Source organism: Prunus persica, chromosome G4, assembly GCF_000346465.2.
Source record: "Prunus persica cultivar Lovell chromosome G4, Prunus_persica_NCBIv2, whole genome shotgun sequence".
NCBI classification, from domain to species: domain Eukaryota; kingdom Viridiplantae; phylum Streptophyta; class Magnoliopsida; order Rosales; family Rosaceae; genus Prunus; species Prunus persica.
In genome coordinates this window covers 1,987,357-2,013,485 of record NC_034012.1, presented here as the reverse complement: position 1 = coordinate 2,013,485, position 26,129 = coordinate 1,987,357, and the positions used below count along the sequence as shown (strand labels likewise).

Genomic DNA, 26,129 nt, shown 5'->3' with positions numbered 1-26,129 from the left:
TGCGGAAATCAGTACTAATAACACTTTTAACGAAAAGTTTACCAAACATCAAACTGCTTTCTCTCACAGCAAATCTGATCACGATTATTTTCATAGCACAACAATACCAAACTGCCCCTTAATCTTTTTAAGTCTTGTATTTGATTTCCCTGTCTTTCAATATCACTTATATTAGAACAAAAAAATACATAATTTTTTGTTGGCGAGGAAACAAAAACCATAATTATGATCCACATCCACATCCACATCATATTATGGTAGGATTGCTAGCTGGTGGGACATGGGTTGGATGTCGCTTCGTAGTTGAGCAAACATTGGGCCTAAAGTCCAAAGTCCAGCGCAATGGGCCTTGATCCGTCCCAACTTTTGCTATAGCCTCTCACGTGATGAGTCACGTGCCAGTTCGTGCACCTATAAAAACCAACCCCATTATCCACCCCCCAATTAATTCTCCCTTTTACACACACAGACGGACACTGCGCTGCGGGAGCCTCTTTCTATTTGTTTTCGTTGAGAGCTCAAGACCGATCCTAAACATGACTGCGGAGGTTCTCTCGCAGCCAAACGGCGTCGTCGCGAACGGCGACCTGAATCCAGTCTCTAACAACGCGACCGCCGCCAAGAATTCGAAGGAGAGCGAACGACGTCGGCGCAGGAGAAAGCAGAAGAAGAACAACAAAGCCTCTCAGGCGCCGGAGGCCAGCGCCGGCGACGAGAGCGACGAGGGTGATGCCAAGGAGAGCAAAGTCCCTCAACAGGTTCATTGCTTCTCTTTCTGTCTGGTTATTTTGTAAAATGTTTAGTTAATTGTTATTGGTTGCTGATTTCTAGGGTTTTGATGGTCTAATTTCGATGTCATTATGTTTCGTAGTTAGTAGATCAGTGGGATTAGGGTTTTGGGTTCAATTTCTATTGCTTAATTAGCGTAGGGTTTGGACACTGCGCTCTGTGCGCTTACTTAGAAACTGCTATGGAAATCACGAAAACAAAAAGCAATGTTAAGGGTTTAATATGCCCATCCATTAATTGCAGAATTTGGTCGAACCATATTCTTGCTCTGTCTCTCTCTCTAGTTTTCTTTATTTTGGATGTACTGTACACCTCTTGATTAAATTTCACAAAAAGAATTCTTACCTGGATTGGAATTTATCTTGATATTTAGTCCTTTGGCTGTAACTTCTTACCTTGTAATGAGTATATCGTGTGCAGCTTAGGAGTAGCCGTTTTCTATTGCATCTTCACCCTGTGTATTATCTATATTCTATATGGTGAAGAAAGTGGAATTCCAAACTTTTATTTTGTTTCTTTCTTTCTTGTTGTAGGTAGTAGTGTTAATCAATTTGCTCTTGTACACGGCGGTGGTAATTTTTGCAAAATCATTTTGAAAATTGTTGAACTACTTTTCTTCTAGTGTATTTTTTTAATCTTGAAAAACTTTTTATGTTTTTATTTAGAGATTTATTCTTCTAATTTTTCTTTCCCAGTAGCATGTGAACGACTGAATAAAGCTTTCTAATGGTGTTGAAATAATCTTCTGATTCTGTTGTATCATCTTATCATGTGTATTAATGTAAGTTCTGAACTGTGTAGATTGTTGAGAAAGTTGAAATTGAATATGTTCCAGAGAAAGCAGCGTTAAATGATGGCATGGATGAGGAATTCAGAAAAATTTTCGAAAAATTCACTTTCCAGGACTCTGCAGGTGCTGAGGTAAAAAGGGAATTTAAAATAAATAAATAAATAAAAGACGTTAGTGTGCTTAATTTATTTTGAAAGGATATCGCACAATGCATTAATCGTTTTATCCATCCAGGAGGATAAGAAGGATGAGTTGCAAGATGGAGCCCCGCAAAAGAAGGCCGACTCAGATGCGGATGAGGACGAGCAGGATAATCAACAAAAAGAGAGAGGAGGCATTTCAAACAAAAAGAAAAAGGTTGTTGATATTGTTATTGTTAACGTTATTTATTAGCAGCATTATTTTTGTTGAGGCTAAGACAATTTTTTTTGTTATCTTTCAGCTTCAACGGCGAATGAAGATTGCAGAATTGAAACAGATCTGTGCTAGGCCCGATGTTGTTGAGGTGTTGATGCTGTGTTTTATTTGTTTAAGTTACTGTTATCTGTTGTTCTTGTTGTTGTCCATTTATTAAGGTTTGAAATTAAGATTGGTTGGCTACATATTCTCAGGTGTGGGATGCAACTGCAGCTGATCCTAAGCTGCTGGTGTTTTTGAAATCATATCGTAATACTGTACCTGTGCCAAGGCATTGGTGTCAGAAAAGGAAATTTCTGCAGGTTAGTGATCCCCCTAATGTTAAAACTATTGATTAAAATGTGTATGCATGATTAATGGGTATGACTAACATGTTGGGATTAGGGAATAGAGTGCGGGAAGATCACGTCGATGAGGTTTCTCTTATATGTATACATGTGGTTCTTGCAGGGGAGCGGCTGTGACAACCTTGGAGCCTGGACTTGTAGGTGTTTGGAAAATGGCACCTTGAATGATTTATCTTTATATGTATCTGCTAGTGGGGGTGGGGATCTAGGCATAATTTAGTACTATTATTGTGGATATTTGCAGTACCTTTGCATGATGGATTTTGGGATTTCATTCACTTTAAAGGCGCTGATATATCTGCTTTGAATTTTCAGATGCCTTCCCATAATGCTTAGTCATCAGGCCCAATACGTCTCTAATTTTAAAATTTAACACTGATGGTTTGGATGTGGAAAACTATAGTGGTGATTCAAAGTGATTACTTGTATCTCATGTGGATTGATTTTGCAGGGTAAACGTGGTATCGAGAAACAACCATTTCAGCTCCCTGATTTCATTGCTGCAACGGGAATTGAGAAAATTAGACAGGTAAATTGGTCATGAGATAATTATGTTTAGAGTATTCTTCTCTGTGGCTCCAACTTGCATCTAAATTCTAATAGTGAACATGAATAGGCTGTAAATTGTCTCGATAAGGTTTAAGTTTGACTGGTTTAAGTCTGACTTGTGTTGTTCAGCTCATTTGAGCTTGGACCATAAAAGAAATGAGCGGAGTTCAAAGAAAATATTAGGTTAATTAAACAAGCCAAGCTTAACCTTTTGTACTGTGCTTGAAAATTTGTGAGGAGCTTGGATTTTTATGCGACAGCATGAGTTTGTTTCAAGCTCTACTTCTTCATTAAAGTTTGGCTCATAAATGTTAAATTTTTTAACCTTATAAGTGATTTTTATTTATTTTTGGTTCCTGAAGCTGAATTAAATTATAACTTTGAAACTTACATCTACTCTAATCTCACCAGCGATGTATTTACTTGGAATTTGTCTTGTCAGTGCTTAATTTCCTATGTAGTTATGAATGCATATGCATATTTTCTTGGGTTTGCAGAATATAATTATGGTTTTATCTGCCTTGTCATTTTGATTGTCTAACAGTGTTGCCGGTTCATCACTATTTGGTGTCTTTTGCAGGCGTACATTGAAAAAGAAGATAGTAAGAAATTGAAGCAAAAACAACGAGAACGTATGCAGCCAAAGATGGGGAAAATGGATATTGATTATCAGGTTTCCATTTATTACAATTTCCATCCAGTCTTTGTATTCATGTTTAAATGCTGTAATTGAGAGGACGTGCATTTGCAGTGATCATATGTTGTCTTACTGATGAGACTGTGGTTCCTGTTTGTTAGGTTCTCCATGACGCGTTTTTCAAGTACCAGACTAAGCCAAAGTTAACAACTCTTGGTGATCTGTACCACGAAGGGAAGGAGTTTGAGGTATTATTCCTGCATCTCCATACACAACTTAATGTTCTTTGTCAAGTGAATATTTTCTTTGGTAGCTTATTCGTGACAGCATATATGCTTTTTATTATCTATTCGTGCATTTGTATTGAATTATTCAGTTGTGTTGCTAGGTGCAGTACTCATGCCTAGCTAAATAAATGAGTAGTTCATTTTGTCTGTGCAGTTGGTTTTCCTTTCTTGACTAGAGGAGGATTTAATTACTCTGTATTGAATTCTGTAGGATTCAGGCAGTAATCTGTTGTATTCTCTATGCTTCATGACAAACTAATTATGGCACAAGTCTTTGAAGGTTTAACTTAATTTGTATTAATTTTATTTCCCTGTTTTCTGTTCAGGTGAAACTGAGGGAGATGAAGCCAGGCATGCTTTCACATGAACTAAAAGAAGCTCTTGGTATGCCAGATGGTGCTCCTCCCCCATGGCTCATCAATATGCAGGTGAATCTGCAAAGATGTGTTTGGTTTATAACTCTATAGTGTATGCAAACGTTTATTAATGTTGGGAATTGTTGAATTTTTTCTTCCAGAGATATGGTCCTCCACCATCATATCCACATCTGAAAATCCCCGGGCTGAATGCGCCTATCCCCCCTGGAGCTAGCTTTGGTTACCATGCTGGTGGCTGGGGAAAGCCTCCTGTTGATGAAGTGAGTTTTTAACTGCTTGTTATTTTTGTGTTCTGTTTTGTTTTAATTCAAACTACTTTGTATAGCTATTGGTTTTGTAACTATTTAACTTGTCTTTTGTTGTTTAGTATGGGCAACCGTTGTATGGAGATGTTTTTGGTGTTCAGCAACAAGATCAGCCTAATTATGAGGTACAGCTTGTGATTTGGATCACTATGCTTTGTCTTGAAATTTCTATTTTCACACGGCCTTTAGATGCCAAGAGTGTCAAGGTGGGCATTAGGTGTTCATAAGACGTCAACTGCTTTTACTAATGCTAACTTTCTTTACTTCGCTGCTAGGTGGACTTCATTAATATATGGAATATAATTCTGATTGGCTTAGATATTTTTACTGAATTGTCATTCGACCATAATCTCTTCTGATTATATTACAATGACATCTTCTAAAATTCAGGAAGAGCCTGTTGATAAGACAAAGCATTGGGGTGATTTGGAGGAGGAGGAAGAGGAGGAAGAAGAAGAGGAAGAGGAAGAACAACTTGAGGAAGAAGATTTACAGGATGGTATTGAATCTGTAGATAGCCTTTCAAGGTATCATGTTTCTTTGGTTTCCCTTCTTTATTTTTGTTTTAATATGCTTTGTGCAGTTGCATATATCTTCGTTGTTTCCGGATTTAGTTTCGTTAATACGCTGATTTTATTAAGCACAAAAACCAGTTTCTTCTTTTTGGTTTTTCTGCCAGTGAAGATTGCAACGAAAATAGATGTAATATCAGAGTTGTTCTTTTTACTAAAATTTTCACCTCCTCCTCAGTACTCCCACTGGTGTTGAGACACCTGATGTCATTGACCTCCGTAAGCAGCAGAGAAAGGAACCTGAAAGGCCTCTATACCAAGTAAGCTCAGTGATTGGAGACTTCTGCCTAGCATGTGTTGATTGTTATTATTATTATTCTAATTCTTCTGATTTATTTTGTATAGGTACTTGAAGAAAAAGAAGAAAAAATTGCTCCAGGGACACTGCTTGGAACAACACACACGTATGCATTATGCTTTAAATAGTCCCGGTTTATTCTTTGCTTTTCCATTTGTATTTGTTTTAAACATTCTTTTCATATGTTTTCTGTGTACAGGTATGTCGTTGGTAGTGGCACCCAAGACAAAGCAGGGGCCAAAAGGGTAAGAAACTCTCTATCTAGAGGGTGTAAAATAGGGGATTATTTGATTGGGAAATGCATGTGCTTGAGGTGCTACTTCTGTCAGAAAATGGCAAATATGTTAATTAAGCTCTATAAGAAAGCTAGTGACGTGTATTAGTACCTTGTATAATTTGTATTTGCCACCAATATTTTTATTTAATTATCTTTCTTATGTATTGATTCATTTGTCGCTTCTATCTTTAGGTTGATCTGCTTAGAGGTCAGAAAGCAGATAAAGTGGATGTCACTTTACAACCTGAAGAATTGGAACTTATGGAGAATGTTTTGCCTGCAAAGTAAGTTAAAAAAACATGAGAATGTTGATTCTTTTTTCCCATTACCTTAGCAGCAGTGAATTTGACATATTTTGTATTTCTCAGGTATGAAGAAGCAAGGGAGGAGGAGAAGCTGCGAAGTCAGCGGGAAGATTTCAGTGACATGGTTGCGGAGGTAAACCTTGAACTAGTGTAGAGATATAGGAATTCAAGAAATAAATAAGTGCTTGTATTCGGTTGCTTGTTTTGACAAATTCTAATGAGATGTTTTTGGTGCAGAATGAGAAGAAGAGGAAACGCAAGATGCAGGAAAAGGAAGGGAAAAACAAGAAGAAGGATTTCAAGTTCTAGGAGGAGAGAGCCGAGCTCATCAAGTTTTGCTGGAAGCCACCCTGATGTTGAGATATTTTACAAGATTTTGGTGCCAGTGTGTGTTGAGACTTAGTTGTACTTCTGTGATTGTATTTAGATATGATATATCTTCACCCCAGTTCACTGTATGAACTGCATAATATATAATTAACCGCCTTTTGTTCCCCTTTGGCCTTGTCTTAATTTATATATTCATGAGTAGTATCAAGGACACCTTTTGTTCTTTTACTTGCAGACCTTGTCCTGGAAAAACCTTTTGGGCATCCATGATCCTTGATGGTTGCGCGCATGCCTCAGCGTGGGCCCACATCTATACGACTAATGCTATAATATTGAGAGAGAGAGAGAGAGAGAGAGAGAGAGAGAGAGAGAGAGAGGTGACATAAAATATAGGCATGGGCCCACATCTAATTCAAGAAAGTCATTTGTGGACGGGAAGAGTACGACATATTCCAGGAACCGATCTATCTCATTAAAGGATTTTGTGGACAGGGCACAGACCTCAGACCGATCGATTAAACCAATTATTGTAGAGTTTCCGGGGGAAGTATTGAATTAAAGTCATTCATGTGTGCCGATTTCCTTATGGTTGACTTAACAATTGGGATACTGGTTTCACCGTATTTATAATCCATCTTTCATTATATGCTAATTTCAACCTATTAGTTCGCATATTGTCTCATGTACTTCCCTTTGCCTTTCGGCTCGCGCCTTACTTGCGATATATGGTCTCAAGCGGTCTCCTCGGGCTTGGTTCGAGATATGAAGTTTGATTATGACGAAGATAGACGAGTTTCCAGAAAAGCAATGCTGATCATTCCGTGTTCATAAAAAGGAGAAAAGAGGAAACTACTGTTCTCCTAGTGTACTCAGTTTAGAGAGAGAGAGAGAGAGAGAGAGAGAGAGAGAGAGAGGGTCTAGGCAGATTGTAAAGGTCGAGTGGTGACATAAAATATAGGCATGGGCCCACATCTATACGACTAATGTTATAATATTGAGAGAGAGAGAGAGAGAGAGAGAGAGAGAGAGAGAGAGAGGGCCGCCTAAAAGAGAGAGAAAAGTAAGATTCTAAAGTGGACGCAGTGAGGGGAAGATCAACTCTGTGTTTCATGCATCTTCTTCGCCACTAAGAAATGAGTTCATGTAATTGTCGTATTCAGTATGTAAGGAGTTTGCAACTCAAGTAGTAAAAATTAGTTACTTTTATACTCGAGATTTGGTATCTGATTCTCTATTCCTTTAATATTGTTTGTATAAAAGAAGAAAAAAACTTTCGCATTTGATAAATATAGATTTGGTATTTGTATGTTATTTTTCCTTGCAGTTAGTTGTGGGTTCTAGGAGGAGGATAGAATTGATATGGGGATAGCCTTGATATTATGATTAGATTTGAACTACAAGAGCATTAGGCAAAAGTGATGAGACTCAAAAGTCACGTGTGACAATTTGCTGGCGGACATGGTTGAAGGGGCTGCCAAACAAAGCCTAATTTGAGTCTAGGGTTTTTAGTCGGCTCGATTATTGATAAGATAATCCAAATTATTAAAATTGTGCATGACGAAGCCAGCCTGCATCAGAGAGCAACTTGACTAGTACACTTGAAACAATTATATTATGTTTTACTTCCATCCTTCCATTCCATGCATACGATAAACAAATAATGGACCCACCATCACCTTCCTCTACTCTACCACTATAAAAAAGATTATTAGATCTAAGCCGACTAGGCCCCATGTCCACAGTCCAGCTTCATATTCCACACCCCATTTCTTGTGTGTCACAATTGCTTCTTTGACCTACGAATTCTCTTTCTCCTCTCAATACGGAGATATCATCAGTCAGTCATACACAAGCGTGAATTAGTTTCAGAGTTAAAATCAACTCGAAAATCAAGTACAAAGTTCAATCACAAGACTTTCCCATAAAATAACGCTCAAATGCAGCATCAGGGAATTGAAATTTGAAAATGATGTTTATGATTGCTGACTAGCTAACAACAACTTGTTAATCAAAGTGACCATAATTAATGTTGCATGCACAAACCCTAAACATTTGGATCCACGTTTCCCCTTGGGACCATCATCCATTGCACACCCGGTCCAACCCCGGGACCCCTTCAAACCCATGATATCGCGACACGTGGATTAATCATCTTTGGACCCCCTTCCTGGTTGTTCCTCCCCCACAGGGAAAATATAACTTAATTAGTGACAACGACAACGATTGTAAACAATAAAACGAGCCACCAAGGCGTTGGCAATGGCATGCGTTTCACATATTTTAAGCCCTTTGTTTTGCAATTCTTCATTTGGTCAGTGAGATTGATTAAATTGTTAATATTCAATTACGAATGTGGTATGATGGCTTCGTTTCTGTGCTTAATTTGCATTAAGTTTAACTCGTTTACGACATATATATTCTGTCGTCTCCTTTTGGATTATAATAAAATATGTGTGTGGAAGGCGACTATACAACAAGAACCTCTACCTAACTACCCATTCGATGTGAAGAAGTTTCATTTCAATTCCTTTCACACTCTGTCTTTTGATCTTTCATCAACATCTAACAAAGATGGGATTTGCTTCAAATTATTTAATTAACAACACTTGGAATTCCTGCGGTGCCTTAAAATACATACATGCACGTGGCTCTCGTGCTCCTATTTGTTTGACGGCCAACTCCAACATATTCTGATGAAAACTTTTGTATTGTTCTAAATGTAATCTTGCGTGTAACAATCATGTTAAGTTTCTTTGTAACGTTCCAATTTTATTCCCGAAAAAAATGAAAAATTATCAGAGAGGGAACAAAATCCTAGAGCCACAAAATAACACAACCCCTTTGGGGGGTTGTGGCTACATTGCAGAATTGCATGGTGCATGGATGTGATATATATATGAACACATAACGCCATCCTATCTACAACATGTAATCACATGTCCATAGGGCCATCGGATCATCAAAACCCTCCGTTTGTGACCACGTGATGCTCAAGTGTTCACTTTCAGCCCTACAAAACTGGGGTCTACCCGCCACCCCTCTATATAAACAAACACTTGACTGATGGAGACGACGAGAGCTAGCTACTCCGTGGACCGTAGTGTACTTTTATTCCTTTACATGCTTATACGTTGATGGCCAAATTTTCTGAAATTATTGTTGTAAATGGTATTTGCCGAACACAATATTATGTAGAGGATCAAGTTTAATTTTGGGGAAACAAATATGATCGATGTCCATAATCCATCGCTCATCGTGTGACACATTTTGCTTCATTTCCTAATCCTTTACATTCTCTGTCCTTTAATCTCCGTTGATTTAATAAAATTCTATATCATTTTATAAAAAATGGTTCAAATCCTAGTTACGTAGTATATGTTCTTTTTACATCGCCAACATATAGAGCACTATCGATGGCGTTGAAGCAGCCACATGTCAACAACCCACCTTCACCTTCGGGGTTAAGTAATTCTCTCTCTCTCTCTCTCTCTCTCTCTCTCTCTCTCTCTCTCTCTCTCTCTCCCCTCACCCTTCTAGTCCACGTTGTTTCTCTTATTACTTAAGTACTTGAATTGTTTTCTTCTATAAAATTGTGCTGAGTAAGGAAGAGCATGGTACTATTGATTGTCACCTAAGTTGCATAATTTTTATAGGGTTGCCACCACCCACCAGTACCAAAACCCCACCTCTATCAATCACAAGCTATCCTGGACCATACAAAGCTTTTCTTAGAAATTTTCGATCATCCATCATTTCTTTTTATTCTTCTTGTTACAAAGTATCAATTCACATTCATGGATATAGTATACATGGTTATATATAAAATATATTATACATAGAGAGCTTAAAATTATTAAGATAGGGAGACTGAAAGACATGCTCACTTCTCATCAGCTTCCAAGGCATTTCATTTCACCTGATATTAAAACCATACAATCATCCCTTTCCTCTGATCAACGCGGTACCCTTTTGCTTATAAACAACATCAACCTCTTCCTCTTCCTCTTCTTCAGATTTCTTTCTCTTCTTCGCGTCCCTCGTTTCAAGGGCTAGACATACATCTTCATCTTCATCTTCACTTGCAGGATCGATCTTAATCTTTGTGGTTTCAGGTTTTGAGGGTGTTCGGGGTGATGGGTTTGAGTACCAAGCAAGTTTCTAGTGATGGGCTCGATTGGAGCCAGGCCAGCTTGTTGCAAGGTCAGACTTTTCAGCTCCCAAAATCACCTTCTGCCATGAGGAGGCAACAACAGCAACAACCTGAGCCTTTGAAGTGCCCAAGGTGTGAATCTACCAACACAAAGTTCTGCTACTACAACAACTACAACAAGCAACAGCCAAGGCACTTCTGCAGAGCTTGCAAGCGGCATTGGACCAAAGGCGGCACTCTCCGGAACGTCCCTGTTGGCGGTGGCCGCAAAAACAAACGCCTCAAGAAATCATCAAACAGTACTTCTGCCTCTGCTGCAGCCACAACAACCACCACAAACAGTGCGGCAATTGATCAAACAGATCACCAACAGCAGAAACCCATGTCTCAAGTTTTCTATCAGGCGCTGCCTCAACAGAATTTGGATAATACTATCATCTTTTCGTCCTCATCATCACCGGGTTTAAGTGCCAGTACTCTGCCTTTCCTTCATCAGAGTGGAAACTTGAGCTTTCCCTTCTCAAGCTCAATTAGCACCACTTCAAGTTCCTTTGACACAAACTTGTCTTCCATCTCAACATCTTTGCAATCCTCAAATGTTTATAACTACGCCACCGTGGCAGCCGAAGATCAATTCAAAGCCATGGAGGAGCCAACCATTACAAGCATCATGCCCAACATTTCTCAGCCTAATTGGAAAGTGCCCACTTCAAGCAACGCCATGGATGTGTACTCAAACGACTGGAACTGGGAAGACATTGAAACCCTTGTTTCTACTGATCTCAATCTGCCTTGGGACGGCTCTGATATAAAACCATAAGAGGAATTAGGTTTCTGTTTGAATTGGGTGTGTTCACAGTTCATGAGGCAGGGGAAACAGTCTCTTTCTTCTCTTAATGTCATTGTCAGTTTGTCACAGTTTCTACTTGACCAGGTGATAAATAATTTCTGCTAGTTATGAGATTTATGCAGAGAGATGTAGACTGTTTGAAGCTGTCTTTTTTTCTTCTTTTTATTTATTTATAGGTTTTTCTTCTTAAGAATTAAGATGTCCATTAATTTGTAACTCTTTCCAGGGCTCTTTCATTTCCATTAACTTGATGGAAGGTGCCATTTTTATGTATGTAAAAGTAGGTTTCCTGAGTTTGTTCGTCATTACAATATGAATGAAAATTGATAGAGTGTAAGTGAGTGCTTTGTGATAGGGAAATGGGGTCTCCTACAGCAGGGCTGACAGACAGACAGAAGAGAATGAGATGGAAGATTCTTGTGGATATCCATGTAATCTATAAGTGAGTGCTTTGTGATAGGGAAATGGGGTCTCCTACAGCAGGGCTGACAGACAGACAGAAGAGAATGAGATGGAAGATTCTTGTGGATATATATGTAATGTATATTTGGATATCTGAATTAGATTACATGGATTTGTTTGCCCATATTTTATGATCACTGGTTCAGAATCATGCTTTGCTTCAAGTCCCGACAGAAAATTGTGGTTGTAAAGTAATTTTCCAAACATTATTTTTGATGTTCTTACAGGACAGTATGCTGGAAAATGTGTGAATCTGTTTCATATTATTTGATCCTTCAAAAAGCTCTTTCTTTGATCACATTGCAAAAGGGTCCTCCTCTTCTCATCTTCTCACTCTAGTTCTAGAGACTACCATGTGCATGTTGGGGCCACAATTCTGAGACAGATGCTTCAAACGTAGGTTTATCTCAGATCAAAGGGTTAAAAAAAACAGCCATTAGTTTGAATACAAATAGAATTCTGAAGCAAATTGTCATTGATGGATGGCTCCAAAAGCACCAGTCCAGTGATAGTTAGGACAAAATAGTCCGATGCCAGACATTAATTATAGCGTAAAATCCTCATCCAATTAAACTCCATATCATACATAAATCATAAATAATCAATCATAATGCGTTCTGTTAAGTCAAGTACATACATCATAAGATGAGCACTACAGTTGCTAATCAACCAACTACATCTGACAATAGAAGATCACTCTCACTTCCCTCAACTTGGTTTTTAAAGGTTCTGCATCCTCACGCCAGTGTCTCGGCTATAGGGAGTCTCCAGTTCGTTAGCCCTGGAATAGCTAACATAATAAAGCTCGGAGAATATCCCCGTGAAGACGACAAAGGCAGCCCCAGCCCCAAAGATTCCTTTCCTCAATGTCTCACACGATAGTTTTCCGTTCGTAAACACAGTCCTATACTTGGTGTGGTACGCGTTTCTCACTGAACCCGCAAGAAGGCATGCCTCAGCAATAAGAAAAAACACCCTGAAGTTTCAATGTGATGCCAGTAAGCAGGGTTAAGATTAATCGTCCGGTTATGAGCTTGTGAAAGTCTAGAGATTATTAACCAATATAATTTCTGAGCATGACCAAATTATAAGTGCACATACCAGCAGGTGATGAAGAGCATGATTGCCCATGACCTAGAACCGCTGGGTCTCAAAGCCTTTCCACAGCACAAGCATCGACTTACCCCCATTATAAGAACTTGACTTGCCAACAGGAACAGAAACGACCCCGCACCTAAGCCAGTTGCAATGTCAGAATCATATACACAATAGCTGGAATTTGCTAGAGTTTGAATCTTGGCCTGCAAGGGAGAATAATAGATGAATTACGACCCGACCACGCATAGGAAATCTCACATGCGCTCCAGTTAGACTGAAGTTACTCAATTACTTCAACTAACAATGTTCCAATTGTAGGAGAAACCAGTTTGATGCGAACAATTTAAACTATTAGAATGTGTTTCCTCCTAGTTCGTGTTTACGCCATACTGGAACTTTAGAAGTGAACTATCCCTCACTGCAATTCTTGTAGAACGCTGAGGATGCACACATCTTATGAGATTTATCTCCTTTCTTTGGCTTTTACGAATCCCAACTTAAGATTCATAGTCAGCTTTCAAGTCTACCCTCTCTCTCTCATCTTATTCTTTGATATCTATCCATGCTATGCTGATTTAGTTTATTAGAAAATTCACATTCTAATAAACTAAATCACAGCTGTATACACTTACAAGCAATTTCTACATTTCCCTCCGTAGCCTACGGTTTGATGGATTTCTCCAGTTTGAAAATTACCCAGATTCAGACCATACCCTCTAATCAAACACTAATTAGCCATTGCAAGTCTGCACCGGAATCCATCTCCAAAGCAAAATCATTTCCTCCTCACCAACAAATTTAATATCATTTTCACAAAGCAATATTTTACACTACTTTAATCTATAGGGAGGGAGATTTGAACTCGTATGCAACTTGCGAAGGTGCGGGCATATTACCCTAGCCAACTCGCCTAACCACATTTCATATTTTGGTTAAAAATCTCTGTTTCATGTTTCCCGCAAATTTTTCACTATCCATCGACAGACAATGAATATAGCAATAAGACAACTATTTTCTATGTCTGAAGGCCAAAGTCAAAGTGTGGCTGCAATAAGCCCCTAAATCTGATAACAAAAAATATGGAAAATTTGCAACGAAGATTTAAAAAAAAAACATGAATAGTTTATAATTTCTAAATATTGAACCATATGAAATAATTCCAAGAGAGAGACTTACACTGGACCTTCGTTGCTCAGCAGCAACAGCAAGGGCAAAAGCAATCAGATCAGATACAAACACGACAACCAATAAAGCCGTTGAAGCCATGCTTCTTCGAAATCCCACAGAACCTCTCTTTTCTCTTCAAAGTCTAAAACCTCGACAAACAAAAACAAACGCAGTCAGACAGAAGAAGATAAAGGGTCTCAGATGTTTTAATCACATCACGTTATAACGTTGTTGAACTCAAGAGGCAAAACACACTCACAGAAACGCACGCGCTTCTGAAACACCCACTATTTTTTTTACTTCATGGTGAATAACATTTCCAAAAAAAAAAATATAATAAATAAAAATTAAAAAGAGCCCCAAAAGGTGAAAAAAAAAAATTGAAACAACCCGGCCGCCGCCCCAGCAAATAAAGGTAACCTAGATTCTCTCAAAGGTTCACACTATTTGGGCTGGGACAATTGTCCGTGTACTCAATTTGGTTTGTTATAGCCCAGTTGCCGATAGCACATCAAAGACTATTGTTTGGTCGTATTTCAGCTGGACTCATTTATGCAGGTGGTCAAAATACGCATGACACACCACTTTTACGGAAATATTTTTGCTAATTTGTTTTCTCTGTATCTCTTAATATTTAACACGTGTTTATTAATTATGGTTATACATATGGACATGTGTCAAGTATTGGAAATGATGGTAATGATATACCTTAGATTAAAGCACATTGTCAAAGTTTTGTTTTAAAAAGTCATAAATTCAAATTTCATGGACCATTTATATTTTATAATACATTGTCGTTGTCGAAAAATAAAAAACATGTCACATTTAAAAAAATTTCTCTTATTGAAGAGGAAGACAATCTAAATTGGACGGCAATGCACATGCAGATACGGGCTTAACAAAGTTGACTAGAGCGGATAATTTGATTTCATAAGTACATACATTATTGAATGGGAACATATTACGTATATTAGCCATTGCAATAGGTGATGGTAATCCAATAATTATGTTAGCAACTATGAGATGATGTGAAAAATGTTGTATTTTTTCTTAAATCACGAGCAAAAGAAAATCTGCAAACATAAATCTCTTGCTCATTATTAGAGCTTATACATATTCGTTACATAGTAATTAACATATAATGTTTTTAAAAAAATTTGCTTTGAATTTAGAGTCCCAGAAACTCTCCGTTCTCTACTATTTCAATTGACAAAAGTTCTCACAAACCCGAAAACAAAGCAAACCTCAGACCTTATTGAGGGGCCAAACTTTCTTTATTAACCGGATAATAGCTATGAAGGTCATTATTAAAAGAAATATCTTTCTCCTGGCGGAGTGGACTTGGGCACACTGTAGACCAGTGGTCACCAATCTTCCCACAAATACAACACACCTTGAAAGATGCATATGCTTCATCTTGGCCACAACAGCTGCCTCGAAAGAACCTATGACAAACCGAACAAACTATATCGCCACCACTGCCAACTGTTGCATTCTTTGGGACACGTTTCCTGTAAGGGCAGACTGAAGGAGGATGCTCATCCACCTTTAAACAAAACAAACATTCACCTGTGCACAAATATATAGATATTACGTCATAATTAAGAAGAGGAAAAATGAAAGCTATGATGAAACATAGAGAAGCAGCATATGCAAGTGTTGAATGAAAATGCCGGAGTGTGTTAGGGGAGGAAAGGAGTTGGGAAAAGGTGGGAGGAGGGAGGAGGCTATCTATTGGTTTTTTTTTATTTTTTTTTATTTTTTATGTGTCTCTAAAATGAAAAGCATACCAGGTGGAACAGGAGGGCCCCAGCCGAAAGGAATATAATCAAGATCAGCCTTGCTACCTGTTTGCAGTTACATTGTCAAATACCAATATCAAAAAGTGCTGATGTGAAAACCCAACAAATGAGTTGAATAATAACAAATATATCAATATAATGCCAAAATGGAGCAACAAACTCAAAAGTAATTTTCCTCCGTCGTCCTCCGCTTGGGTGTCACCGTCAGCATGAATTGGCGTATCATGGTTGAGGGGGACCATATCTGGCGAGAAAAGGTCCTTTCCGCAGACGTTGTCCATGTCTGTGTGTGGAGCTTGGTGTTTGGCTTTGCGGTTGTGAGAGAAAAAACGACTGGAGATTGGGTGCAGGATGAATTGTGAGAGAAAGAAAGAACGGCGTTTCTTGCTTACATGTTATATAGGCGGTTTGGCTTGATTGAATAACCAACCATATTATGACCATATTAATCAATATTATTTTTTCCATTCAGTCTTGATTAAATAATAAATTATCATTAAAAACTATTAGACCCCAATGCACGCATCTTTAATAAGCAGGGCATTAATTTCTAGTTTTGCTTTTCCGATTTCGTTTGGGATTTTGTTTTTCTGAATTAGAGCAGGAATATTTTGGTGATTTTGATTTTGAGTCCCAAATAAATGAAGTTAATTAATGTGGTTTTTCCTTTGTTTTCGTTTCCTTTTATTTTCAAGTTTGTGCTAATACTTCCGAAATTTGTGAGTCTTGTTTGTGAGTCTTGCATATATACTTCCAATCCAATCCAATCCCTCTGTCCTCCTTCCTCTTTTCCTTTCTTTCCATCTCCTCCTTGGACGACTCCTGCTCTGTTGCATGCGTAAGTATTTCTTATTGGGCTTATTTATTTGGGTGGTTTTGTTTCATTTCTCTATTGCTTTAACTGGCCTCAATGTTCTTCTTCTTCTAACAGACCTCGTAAGCTCTGTGAACTTTGAGATCAGCTCAGATGGATTATATAAGTTTAATTGATGACAGAAAAAGTTGGAAACCATGAATTACACATTTGAACTCATTTCTAATTGTTAGCATCTCAATTGCTTATCTAATTGATTTATGAATTTCAAATCCATGCACAGGTTTTGCCGAGGGTTGAGGAGAATATAATTACAACAGCATATTATGGACTCAGTTTAAACATTTTTGTTGAAGTGATCATCTCCAAAACATCTCCAATTGCAGCCTTAGTTTGGACCTTTTTGCCTAAACTCACACTATAGTTTCTATCTGCACTTTATAAAAACTGATATTCCAGAGAGAAGAAACTAAGTAATTAGATGTTGTAAGATTATTTGCTCATCTACTACCTAATTAGATGTTCCATCACATCAGATTTAAGACCATTCATCTTTCAAAAATATAACATTGAGATTATTAGTTTAAAAGAATTTGCCTCTGGTATTTTCATTTGTGCGAGTAATTCCTTGGCTCTTTGCTAATGCAGAACCTCGTTGCTAAACTTGGAGTTCAGAGGATCACAGGCATTGCCATTTTCAACACAAGAGAGGAACAAACATACGACCCTTTGCCAGATTTGGAGGTTAGGTTCTTTTTTTCTCTAAGAAAAAAGTAGTTAGGTTAGGTATCCATCTGCCTTGTCACCCTTTCATCCAGACAACATAATGCTGCCTGATTTTTAATGTGCTGTATTTGCCATCTAAACTGTAACACCAAATGCTTTTGGTTATCGTTCTGTTCTGACCAGCCTTATGGACTGGTGCAGATTTTTGTAAGGACCAAGCCAACCATCTACAGGCCTTGAAAGGCAGTTCTTTATAGTTTCCAAATCTTGTGATTGCATCTGATTTCTCTTCATACTATAAAAGCGTTTCTGTGTAAGTGGATTGTACTTGTAATTAATAGCATAAATTCAATTAGATAGGTATTTACCTAATCAGCAACTAGCTTATTTGTCTGCACACTTTCGGTTTCGGATTTATGGATAGGAAGCCTGCTTTTTTATACCCTGCACACAAAACATGACTTATGCATGTAGCTCCTTTAGTTTGGCTTCATTTTCCATCGATTCTGTTGAGCATTGTTGTTCTATTTGACAGGCATCATTTCCAACTATAAAGAAGTGAAGGAAAGGCTCTGCACACGATATGAAACAACTGAGTAAGCAATAAACTCTTTTACTCCTCCTTATAGTGAGATCGAATACTCCAAAATTTTCTGATGGGTTGATGTCATGTCAGGAAAGAAAGAAAGGAGTCTGATATCTGAGCATGAGAAAGCTTGTACTGATAAAATTGCTAAACTGGAAGAGTCCTTGAAAAAGAAGAAGCAGGTAGTACCCCACTCTCTCTCTCTTCCTTGAAAATAAAAAGAAGAAGCTTGTACTGATATCTCCATGTATATATATTTGTGCAAACATGTCTCAAAACCACATTTTCTGTTTATAAACTCAGGATGACAGAACTTGCAGTGAGTACTTCAGACGCGGACATCTGAGAAAGACTCTTGGCTCATTTCTGGGGAGTACTTCAGACGAGGACATCCCGCCTGATGATCGAATCAACATTCTACTGTTTGAGCTCAAGTCGAGCGGCTAGACTCTGTTTTAAAAGAAATATTACAGCCGGTCGGCTATATCGGTTTTTTCAATTTTTTAAAGAAATAGTATCGCCGCTCGGCTATACGCGGGATTTCTAATTTTTAAACTTGGTTTTCCCATTTTTTAAAGAAATAGTAACTCGTTATTTTAATTGGTCTGTAAAGGGATAGTATAGCCGGGCGGCTATACCCCTTTTTGCAATTTTTTAAGGCAATCCTAAAACCGCGCGGCCATACTAGGTTTTCCGAGTTTTTAATTTCTTTTAAAGAAATAGTATAGCCGGGCGGCTATACCGTTTTTTTTTCCCCCCCTCCCCGGTCTTTCACATCAATCAACCCAGGCATGACAACAGCCTTTCCAACTTGGATTTTCCATGATTTTCTTCTTCTTTAACAATGGAGACAATCTTCCCCTCCTTTACCTCAACTGCTCATTTACGCATCTCATAAATGAAACAAAATCAACCATGCCTGCTTCATAAATGAGACAATAATATAGAGCTGTAATGTGGTTCCAATTCGAAACTATTGTTTGCACATGCCTGCTCCACAAATGACTCTGTGAGGCGTCACGATGACCCTGTAATGTTGGTAAGCAAGCAAGCAGGCTGCAGTTTTTCTGATATTGCTGTAAAATAGAAAGTAAATTAAAGTCCATTATGACGCTCAAATTGCAATGCAGAGCAAAAACAGAGGAAGTCAAATACTCAGTAGAATTCATAAACAAACCAGCAAACCTACAACTTCTTTCTTGACGGGTTCTTCACGATCATCTAACAGAAATATGCTCATGGGTATACAAAATGCATTGGTATATACGCAGAAATTTATTCATGCAAATTGGAATGTTTTTTGTTTGGTAAAACTTGCAGTAATAGTTGAGGCACCACTATAGAATTCAAAAAAACGAATTCAGAGAGCAAAGTGACATTTAGATAATAGTTCAGGTTCACAATTTTTAGTGTATATTATATATTCATTTCAAGTCGAGAAAGTAATCCCATTAAAAATTCTTGATGGAATGTGTTATATTGAAACAGATTCATTATCCATTGATCAATTGGTTAATATCTCAAAGCCACTTGCCCTGTTGTCCACTAACAGAGTGTACTATTCAAAAAAGAAACAGAAATTAGCCAGGCAACTAAACACTTTAAGAATCAAAACATTACATTGCAAATGCCTCAATATCTTTTCTTCTATCAAAATCACATTTTGCAAAAGTTCAGTGCTTTCTCTTGTGCAACTTTTCTATTGTGTAATCTATCCAAACGCAGTTGGATCAGATGGGCAACCTTTCATTAGAGTTCCTATGTGACGAAAACCACAAGCCCTCCCTTCAAAGTAGATATGTGGTAATAGTGGCCAGTTAGAATACTTTTGTATCCCCTCCATAACTTCATTGTCCGTGAGAAGATCAAAACTTCCAAATTCGACCTCATATATCTTCAACATGTTAACAGCCATTTTGCTAAATTCACATTTGGGATCCTCAGGGGTTCCTTTCATGAAAAGCATGACTCGATTGGATTCAATCAGCTGTTGCAGCCGCCTTTTCAAGGCATCATCAAGGCCATCTTGCACTTGAATTTGCTCTTGGGAAGATTCATTTTCTTTTGTCAACTCTGGAGCAGGTTCTTCAGGCTCAACTGCAACTTTATTAGCCAAACTAGATGGATCTGCACCTTCTAATGTATCAGCCACCTTTCCATCCTGCCAAGAGACAGCAGAAACAACAAATATGACCAAGAGAACAACAAAGTTAAGCGTTCTATTGCATGTGACATCTAAACACCTCAAGTTGCAGTACAATAAAGAAAACCACCATCTAAAATTCTCTCAGATTTAGTAAATCACTTTTTGAGTGGATGGTAGTTCGAATTGATAAAGGTTTCTTTTAATATCTGATGGTCTTTTTTTATGTTTGTGTTGTTGTTTTTGTTTTTGGATTGGCTGGAGAGAGAAGAAAAGAGGATCTTGTTTTTTGTTTTTGTTTTTTTATGTTTGTATTGTTGGGGTAAAGTTCATGGGCTTTTGTTTTTTGATCTGAAATTCACTGGGTATCTAGGTCTTAAACAAACAAAAGATACCTAGTCAAACAAACAAAATGATGCCATTGAACTTCTACCACCACTCTTAACAATTTAAGTTTGGCATCACAACCTGAGCCTGTCAATAGTTAAATCTCATTAAAAATAAGATTCATACTGCCACTATTATCATGTACTTATCAATAATAATAAAACCCAAAACTCAATTTCAAACTAAGACCCCATATTTACATAACCTGATTATTTAAATAAAACACCAACACACACACACAAAACACCAGAAAATAAACCCAGTTAGAGATGAGAAGTGGACAAATACCTCGTCCATGTGCTTCGAAGCCTCACAACTCGAGGGCCAGACCACCTTCTTGGATTGCGAAACCTTCACTGATCCACCCATAGATAACGGAGTCTTTCAAATTCTAAACCCTAAACGTGCAAAAACAAAGAGAGAGAGAGAGAGAGATGGAGACAAAAAAAAAGAAAAGACAAGACTATTATATATAAAGGCAGAGGCATAATTTTGAGAAACCTTTTCCTTTTTCCCAAAGAATTTAGGGAAACTTTCAAAATACCAAGAAATATCCTTTACTAACTAAACTTCTAAAACAAGATAACTTGAATAATATTAAATAAAATAACAAAAAAGTTAAAATATATCGTAGTGGGTACTTTTTTATTTTATAAAACTTTCATTCCTTACTTCTTATTTTTTATATTTTAAAAATATATTCCTTCCAAAAACAGACTTTACATTTCAAATTAAATAAATATATATAAATCCCTTCCAAAAATAAAATATATTCACGATAGTGAATATTGATTTGTGAATTAAAGATCGACCAGAAAACAAAAAGATTTGTGAATTAAAGTTGCGCAAATTTTCGTACCAAAAAAAAAAAAGTTGGGCATATGGGTATTTTAGTCTTTTGGGCCTGATAGAGTGTCAAATGGACTCCTACAACAATGGGCCTGATTTCATGAATTGTATCTTCCAGGCTTACAAATTTTGGGGATTGAGAATTAGAGAGAGGTAAGAGATAGACGTTGTATCTTTATGTGTGGTCTCCCAATCTAACAATACGACAATATAATTTATTTGTTTTTTTTTTCCTTTTCAAATCAAATACAAATGTTGGATTTGATAAACTCTAATCAATATTTGATTTGATTAATTAATGAATTAAGGAATTGGGATCATCGGATTTAGAGATATCCCTAATTAATAAGGAGCAAAACATTTTTCTATTATAGTAGGATATGACATTTGTTGTTTACCTTTTCCTTCAAGAAAGAGTTGAGTGAGGGAACTTTCACAATTTATCATTGATGTATTGGTCCAAAATTTCGTCGTTTCAATCTCATTTACGTATGATAGCTAGCTAACGAGAATGAATGAATTCAGCAAATCCTTTTTTTTTGGTTTCCCAAGGTATCCCCATGTCACATCCCGGGATCGGCTCCGCCGTAGTACGATATTGTCCGCTTTGAGCCCCCCTCTCTGCCCTCACGGTTTTGTTTCTGGGAACTCACGAGCAACTTCCCAGTGGGTCACCCATCCTGGGATTGCTCTGGCCCCCAACTCGCTTAACTTCGGAGTTCCTACGACTCCGAAGCCAGTGAGCTCCCAAAAGGCCTCGTGCTAGATGGATGCGGGTGTGCACATATAAGGCACATCACCCCTTCTCCATTGGTCGATGTGGGATCTTACACCCCAGGCATGGCCCAGGCCTAATCCTCCGAGGTACTATCGGGCGCATATGCGGAGACCTCTCCCAATAAAGTTTTTTGCATCCACAAGGCTCGAACCCGAGACCACTTGCTTAAGTGACCAGAGCCCCTTCCACTCTGACCAACCTTCATTGGTAATTCAGCAAATCCTTTATGCGAGCCATAAGTTAAAGTAATTGGCTATATATCGTATGATAACAACTAGGTCACCAATTATGACATGATCAAACTGCATAATAACAAAAAAAGCATTCCTGGAAACCTCGATTGAAGAAATTGAATCGTTAAGGGCATGTTTGGTATTCAACTTAAATCTAACTTTTTAAACTCAAAAACAGAATTTGAGTTCAAAACAAAGAAAACCTGTTTGGTATCCTTATTTTTAAAAACTCAAACTCAAGAACAACTAAAAAAACACTCCAATTATTAAAAATAGAAAAATATCTATTTTTTTTTTCACAACCCACAAGTTCTCTAAATTTTAATATTTGAAAACAGTTTTCAAGTTGCATACTAAACACGTTTTTCAATCTTAAAAATAAATTTAAGAACTTCTTTTTTTGAAGAAAAATTAAAATTTTTGAGTTCCCTATTTGAATAGGAACGCCCCATTCTTGGCATTTTTTAAGCTAATGCTTGGCACTGTGTAGTTATATGGTTGTCTAATGCTGCAGAAGTTGCTCTGCTCCATAATTTTGTAAGCTCTGTACTTCCATAGGTTGTCGAAACATCACTTGGCCCTCATATGATATATCATATGCATGCATGACACTGCCATCACTTGGCTCCGCCTTCCTTTTCTATGTGTACGATATTATTATTATTTGACTATTATTTGACTCGTCTTCTATTACAATTATTAATATCTTTGAATGTATTTCAACTCGATCTTTATTCTTCATATTTATTACCAAACTCTTCGACATTTAACTTATTGTAAAGTGTTATAAATTACGGATGTGAAAACTCATTATAATATTTACTACTAAACTTTTCCATTTTACCTTTGTTATTCTACCAAGTCATCATTCAATTCAAACCGTGGTCATTCATGCCTAGTTGTTTAGTAAGTCTTTAAATTAAAATCAAGTATACTAACCCCATAAGAGAAAAACAAAATCATAAGATAAAAACTAGTTCAAGCATAAGAATATAATAGACCATGTGATGCAAATTGCAATTCATTTGTGACAAAAACAATACCCGATGTAGACATCAAAAGATTAGGATGCATGTTATTTATGGCAAACGATATAAAAAAAAACACTTCTTTCTCCCTTGCTTCAACTCTAGAGTACAATTAAGGCCGAATATCGACCATAAAAGAACGACTATAAGGGTCGATAGTAAAATCCGAATTCGGCTCGAATTCCAGGCACTCAAATTCCATGTGTTCACCTTTCTTCCCACATATTAAACAACCCTTGAAGAGTGCACGTCCTAGGGTTATGCCACAATTAGCACAACGTGAATCTCTAAAGAAGCAGCCACATACAAGACATGTAACAACACAACTCTCACCAACAATTGCGTTCTCTGGGACCTCATCAATGTAAGAGCATAGCTCTGTATGGTGGTCACCCACCTTTAAACAATACTTACATTCGCATGTGTGCAATTTGTAGATCCATTGTTAAATACAATGTAAACAATAAAAATAATCTTTTTTTAAGACAATAAATGAATGAAGATGATAAAACCCAAAAATCAGTATTACGAGCACATTACATAAAATAACAACAAATACATAGATATTATGTCATAAGAGAGAAAAAAAATGTAAATATAAAAGGTGCATGCACATCTTTTTTGTCCCTAAAATCCAAGCTTACCAATAAGATTAGGACAGAAGAGGCTATCGCTTACCAATAATATAGTTAGACTATTGCTTCTGTTCAAAAAAAAAAAAAAATCAAAATCAAAATCAAAAGCATACCAATTTCTTCATCCTCTGATTCATCAGTCTCTGATTCATAATTCTCTGATTCATCATTCTTTGATTCTTTATTCTCTAATTCTTCAGGCTGTGATTCTTCTTTAGGCTGTGATTCTTCAGGCTTGCTCCCTGTTTCCATGCAATTACATTGTGAAAATACAAAAGAAAAAGAAAAAGGTGATAATGCAAAGAAGTTATAAGGAATAACATCTATGATCCCATCAACAAATAACTATATTATTAAATATTGGTTATGCTTGATGCAAACACCAAAATAACTTAGCTAGGGAAAACATCTTTTTATCTTACAAACATCTTTTTCCAATCCCTCTGTCCTCCTTCCTCTTTTCCTTTCTTTCCATCTCCTCCTTGGACTCCTCCTGCTCTGTTGCATGCGTAAGTATTTCTTATTTGGGTGGTTTTGTTTCATTTCTCTATTGCTTTAACTGGCCTCAATGTTCTTCTTCTTCTAACAGACCTCGTAAGCTCTGTGAACTTTGAGATCAGCTCAGATGGATTATATAAGTTTAATTGATGACAGAAAAAGTTAGAAACCATGAATTACACATTTGAACTCATTTCTAATTGAATTCGTAATGTTAGCATCTCAATTGCTTATCTAATTGATTTCTGAATTTCAAATCCATGCACAGGTTTTGCCGAGGGTTGAGGAGAATATAATTCCAACAGCATATTATGGACTCAGTTTAAACATTTTTGTTGAAGTGATCATCTCCAAAACATCTCCAATTGCAGCATGACTTTGGACCTTTTTGCTTAAACACACACTACAGTTTCTATCTGCACTTTTTAAAAACTGATATTCCAGAAAGAAGAAACTAGAAAATAGTAAGTAATACCTAACCACTAGATGTAAGATTATTTTCTTATCCACTACCTAATTAGATGTTCCATCACATCAGATTTAAGACCATTCATCTTTCAAAAATATAACATTGAGATTATTAGTTTAAAAGAATTTGCCTCTGGTATTTTCATCTGTGCGAGTAACTCCTTGGCTCTTTGCTAATGCAGAACCTCATTGCTACTCAACTTGGAGTTCAGAGGATCACAGGCATTACCGTTTCAACACAAGAGAGAAACAAACATACGACCCTTTGCCAGATTTGGAGGTTAGGTTCTTTTTTTCTCTAAGAAAAAAGTAGTTATGTTAGGTATCCATCTGCTTTGTCACCCTTTCATCCAGACACATAATGCTGCCTGATTTTTAATGTGCTGTATTTGCCATCTAAACTATAACACCAAATGCTTTTGGTTGTCGTTCTGTTCTGACCGGCCTTATGGACTGGTGCAGATTTTTGTAAGGACCAAGCCAACCATCTACAGGCCTTGAAAGGTAGTTCGGTAGTTCTTTATAGTTTCCAAATCTTATAATTGCATCTGATTTCTCTTCATACTATAAAAGCGTAGTATAGCCGAACGCGGTACTCTAATTTCCCAACTGAGCTATGAAAGCTTTGTTGATAGGTTCATGGAACTCTGATTATTTAATCGTGGGTAAAACCCAGCCGGAGGTGGCAGAGGTGCAGAGCTCATTCATATCCTATCCTCCCCGCTGGATTGGATTGATGGCTGAAACTGAAATCTAAAACCCACTAACGGAATTTTTTGCATTATTCAATTCCATTTGAGATTTTGTTTGTTTTCGTGAGCCGCGTCTTTGTCTACTCTCAGTTCCGACGAAAACTTGAACATTGAGAGTGTCAGCGAAACTGCCATGGTTACGTTCCAAAACAGAGCAAGGGTTTTTACAGTAGCCTGGCTTTTAAGGTTTCTCTGGTTGTTTATAACACCAGTTTTGTGGTGTTACATTACCACCAAGCTTCGTCGTGTTCCCTACATTAACAAGTAAAATTTAAGAACATCATATCAAAACTGCAGAACAGGCCTTGCAATTATTAGCTAACATAACCCATCGATTCTGTGGAGCATTGTTGTTCTATTTGACAGGCATCATTTCCAACTATGAAGAAGTGAAGGAAAGGCTCCGCACACGATATGAAACAA

At 37.3% G+C, this 26,129-nt stretch overlaps 4 protein-coding genes and 1 long non-coding RNA gene across 6 annotated transcripts; 3 read left to right on the top strand and 2 right to left on the bottom strand.

The window, feature by feature from the left end:
• Positions 457 to 6,508, top strand: LOC18780256 (splicing factor 3B subunit 2). The gene is made up of 18 exons (XM_007211822.2): positions 457 to 758; positions 1,591 to 1,710; positions 1,814 to 1,936; positions 2,022 to 2,084; positions 2,191 to 2,298; positions 2,795 to 2,872; positions 3,473 to 3,565; positions 3,691 to 3,777; positions 4,143 to 4,244; positions 4,334 to 4,453; positions 4,561 to 4,623; positions 4,889 to 5,025; positions 5,249 to 5,330; positions 5,416 to 5,474; positions 5,568 to 5,613; positions 5,838 to 5,929; positions 6,014 to 6,083; positions 6,188 to 6,508. The coding sequence occupies exons 1-18, from the start codon at positions 537 to 539 to the stop codon at positions 6,257 to 6,259; spliced, it is 1,737 nt and encodes a 578-aa protein (XP_007211884.2). The 5' UTR covers positions 457 to 536; the 3' UTR covers positions 6,260 to 6,508.
• Positions 9,874 to 12,040, top strand: LOC18778897 (dof zinc finger protein DOF1.4). Its single transcript, XM_007213446.2, has one exon. The coding sequence runs from the start codon at positions 10,414 to 10,416 to the stop codon at positions 11,248 to 11,250; it is 837 nt and encodes a 278-aa protein (XP_007213508.1). The 5' UTR covers positions 9,874 to 10,413; the 3' UTR covers positions 11,251 to 12,040.
• LOC18781028 lies at positions 12,249 to 14,354 on the bottom strand. The gene is made up of 3 exons (XM_007212072.2): positions 14,017 to 14,354; positions 12,844 to 13,043; positions 12,249 to 12,718 (listed from the first exon to the last, which is right to left on the bottom strand). Exons 1-3 carry the CDS (start codon positions 14,104 to 14,106, stop codon positions 12,463 to 12,465), a joined length of 546 nt encoding a protein of 181 aa, XP_007212134.1. The 5' UTR covers positions 14,107 to 14,354; the 3' UTR covers positions 12,249 to 12,462.
• On the top strand, positions 17,106 to 18,457 carry LOC18781027. 2 transcript variants are annotated; one of them, XR_002271390.1, is made up of 5 exons: positions 17,106 to 17,367; positions 17,551 to 17,662; positions 17,885 to 17,945; positions 18,026 to 18,117; positions 18,239 to 18,457. It is a non-coding gene; the product is annotated as an uncharacterized LOC18781027 (long non-coding RNA). The 2 variants fall into 2 exon arrangements; XR_002271391.1 differs by lacking the exon at positions 17,551 to 17,662.
• Positions 19,474 to 21,021, bottom strand: LOC18781095 (monothiol glutaredoxin-S17). The gene is made up of 2 exons (XM_007214234.2): positions 20,754 to 21,021; positions 19,474 to 20,096 (listed from the first exon to the last, which is right to left on the bottom strand). Exons 1-2 carry the CDS (start codon positions 20,832 to 20,834, stop codon positions 19,647 to 19,649), a joined length of 531 nt encoding a protein of 176 aa, XP_007214296.1. The 5' UTR covers positions 20,835 to 21,021; the 3' UTR covers positions 19,474 to 19,646.

Coding starts and splice junctions, on each gene's coding strand:
- LOC18781095 (XM_007214234.2), bottom strand. CDS start 20,834: ATGGGTGGATCAGTGAAGGTTTCGCAATCCAAGAAGGTGGTCTGGCCC. Junction 20,097..20,753: donor CTTCGAAGCACATGGACGAG/GTATTTGTCCAC, acceptor GTCTCTTGGCAG/GATGGAAAGGTGGCTGATAC.
- LOC18780256 (XM_007211822.2), top strand. CDS start 537: ATGACTGCGGAGGTTCTCTCGCAGCCAAACGGCGTCGTCGCGAACGGC. Junction 2,085..2,190: donor CTAGGCCCGATGTTGTTGAG/GTGTTGATGCTG, acceptor ACATATTCTCAG/GTGTGGGATGCAACTGCAGC. Junction 2,299..2,794: donor AGAAAAGGAAATTTCTGCAG/GTTAGTGATCCC, acceptor TTGATTTTGCAG/GGTAAACGTGGTATCGAGAA.
- LOC18778897 (XM_007213446.2), top strand. CDS start 10,414: ATGGGTTTGAGTACCAAGCAAGTTTCTAGTGATGGGCTCGATTGGAGC.
- LOC18781028 (XM_007212072.2), bottom strand. CDS start 14,106: ATGGCTTCAACGGCTTTATTGGTTGTCGTGTTTGTATCTGATCTGATT. Junction 13,044..14,016: donor CTGAGCAACGAAGGTCCAGT/GTAAGTCTCTCT, acceptor TCTCCCTTGCAG/GCCAAGATTCAAACTCTAGC. Junction 12,719..12,843: donor ATGCTCTTCATCACCTGCTG/GTATGTGCACTT, acceptor TTGAAACTTCAG/GGTGTTTTTTCTTATTGCTG.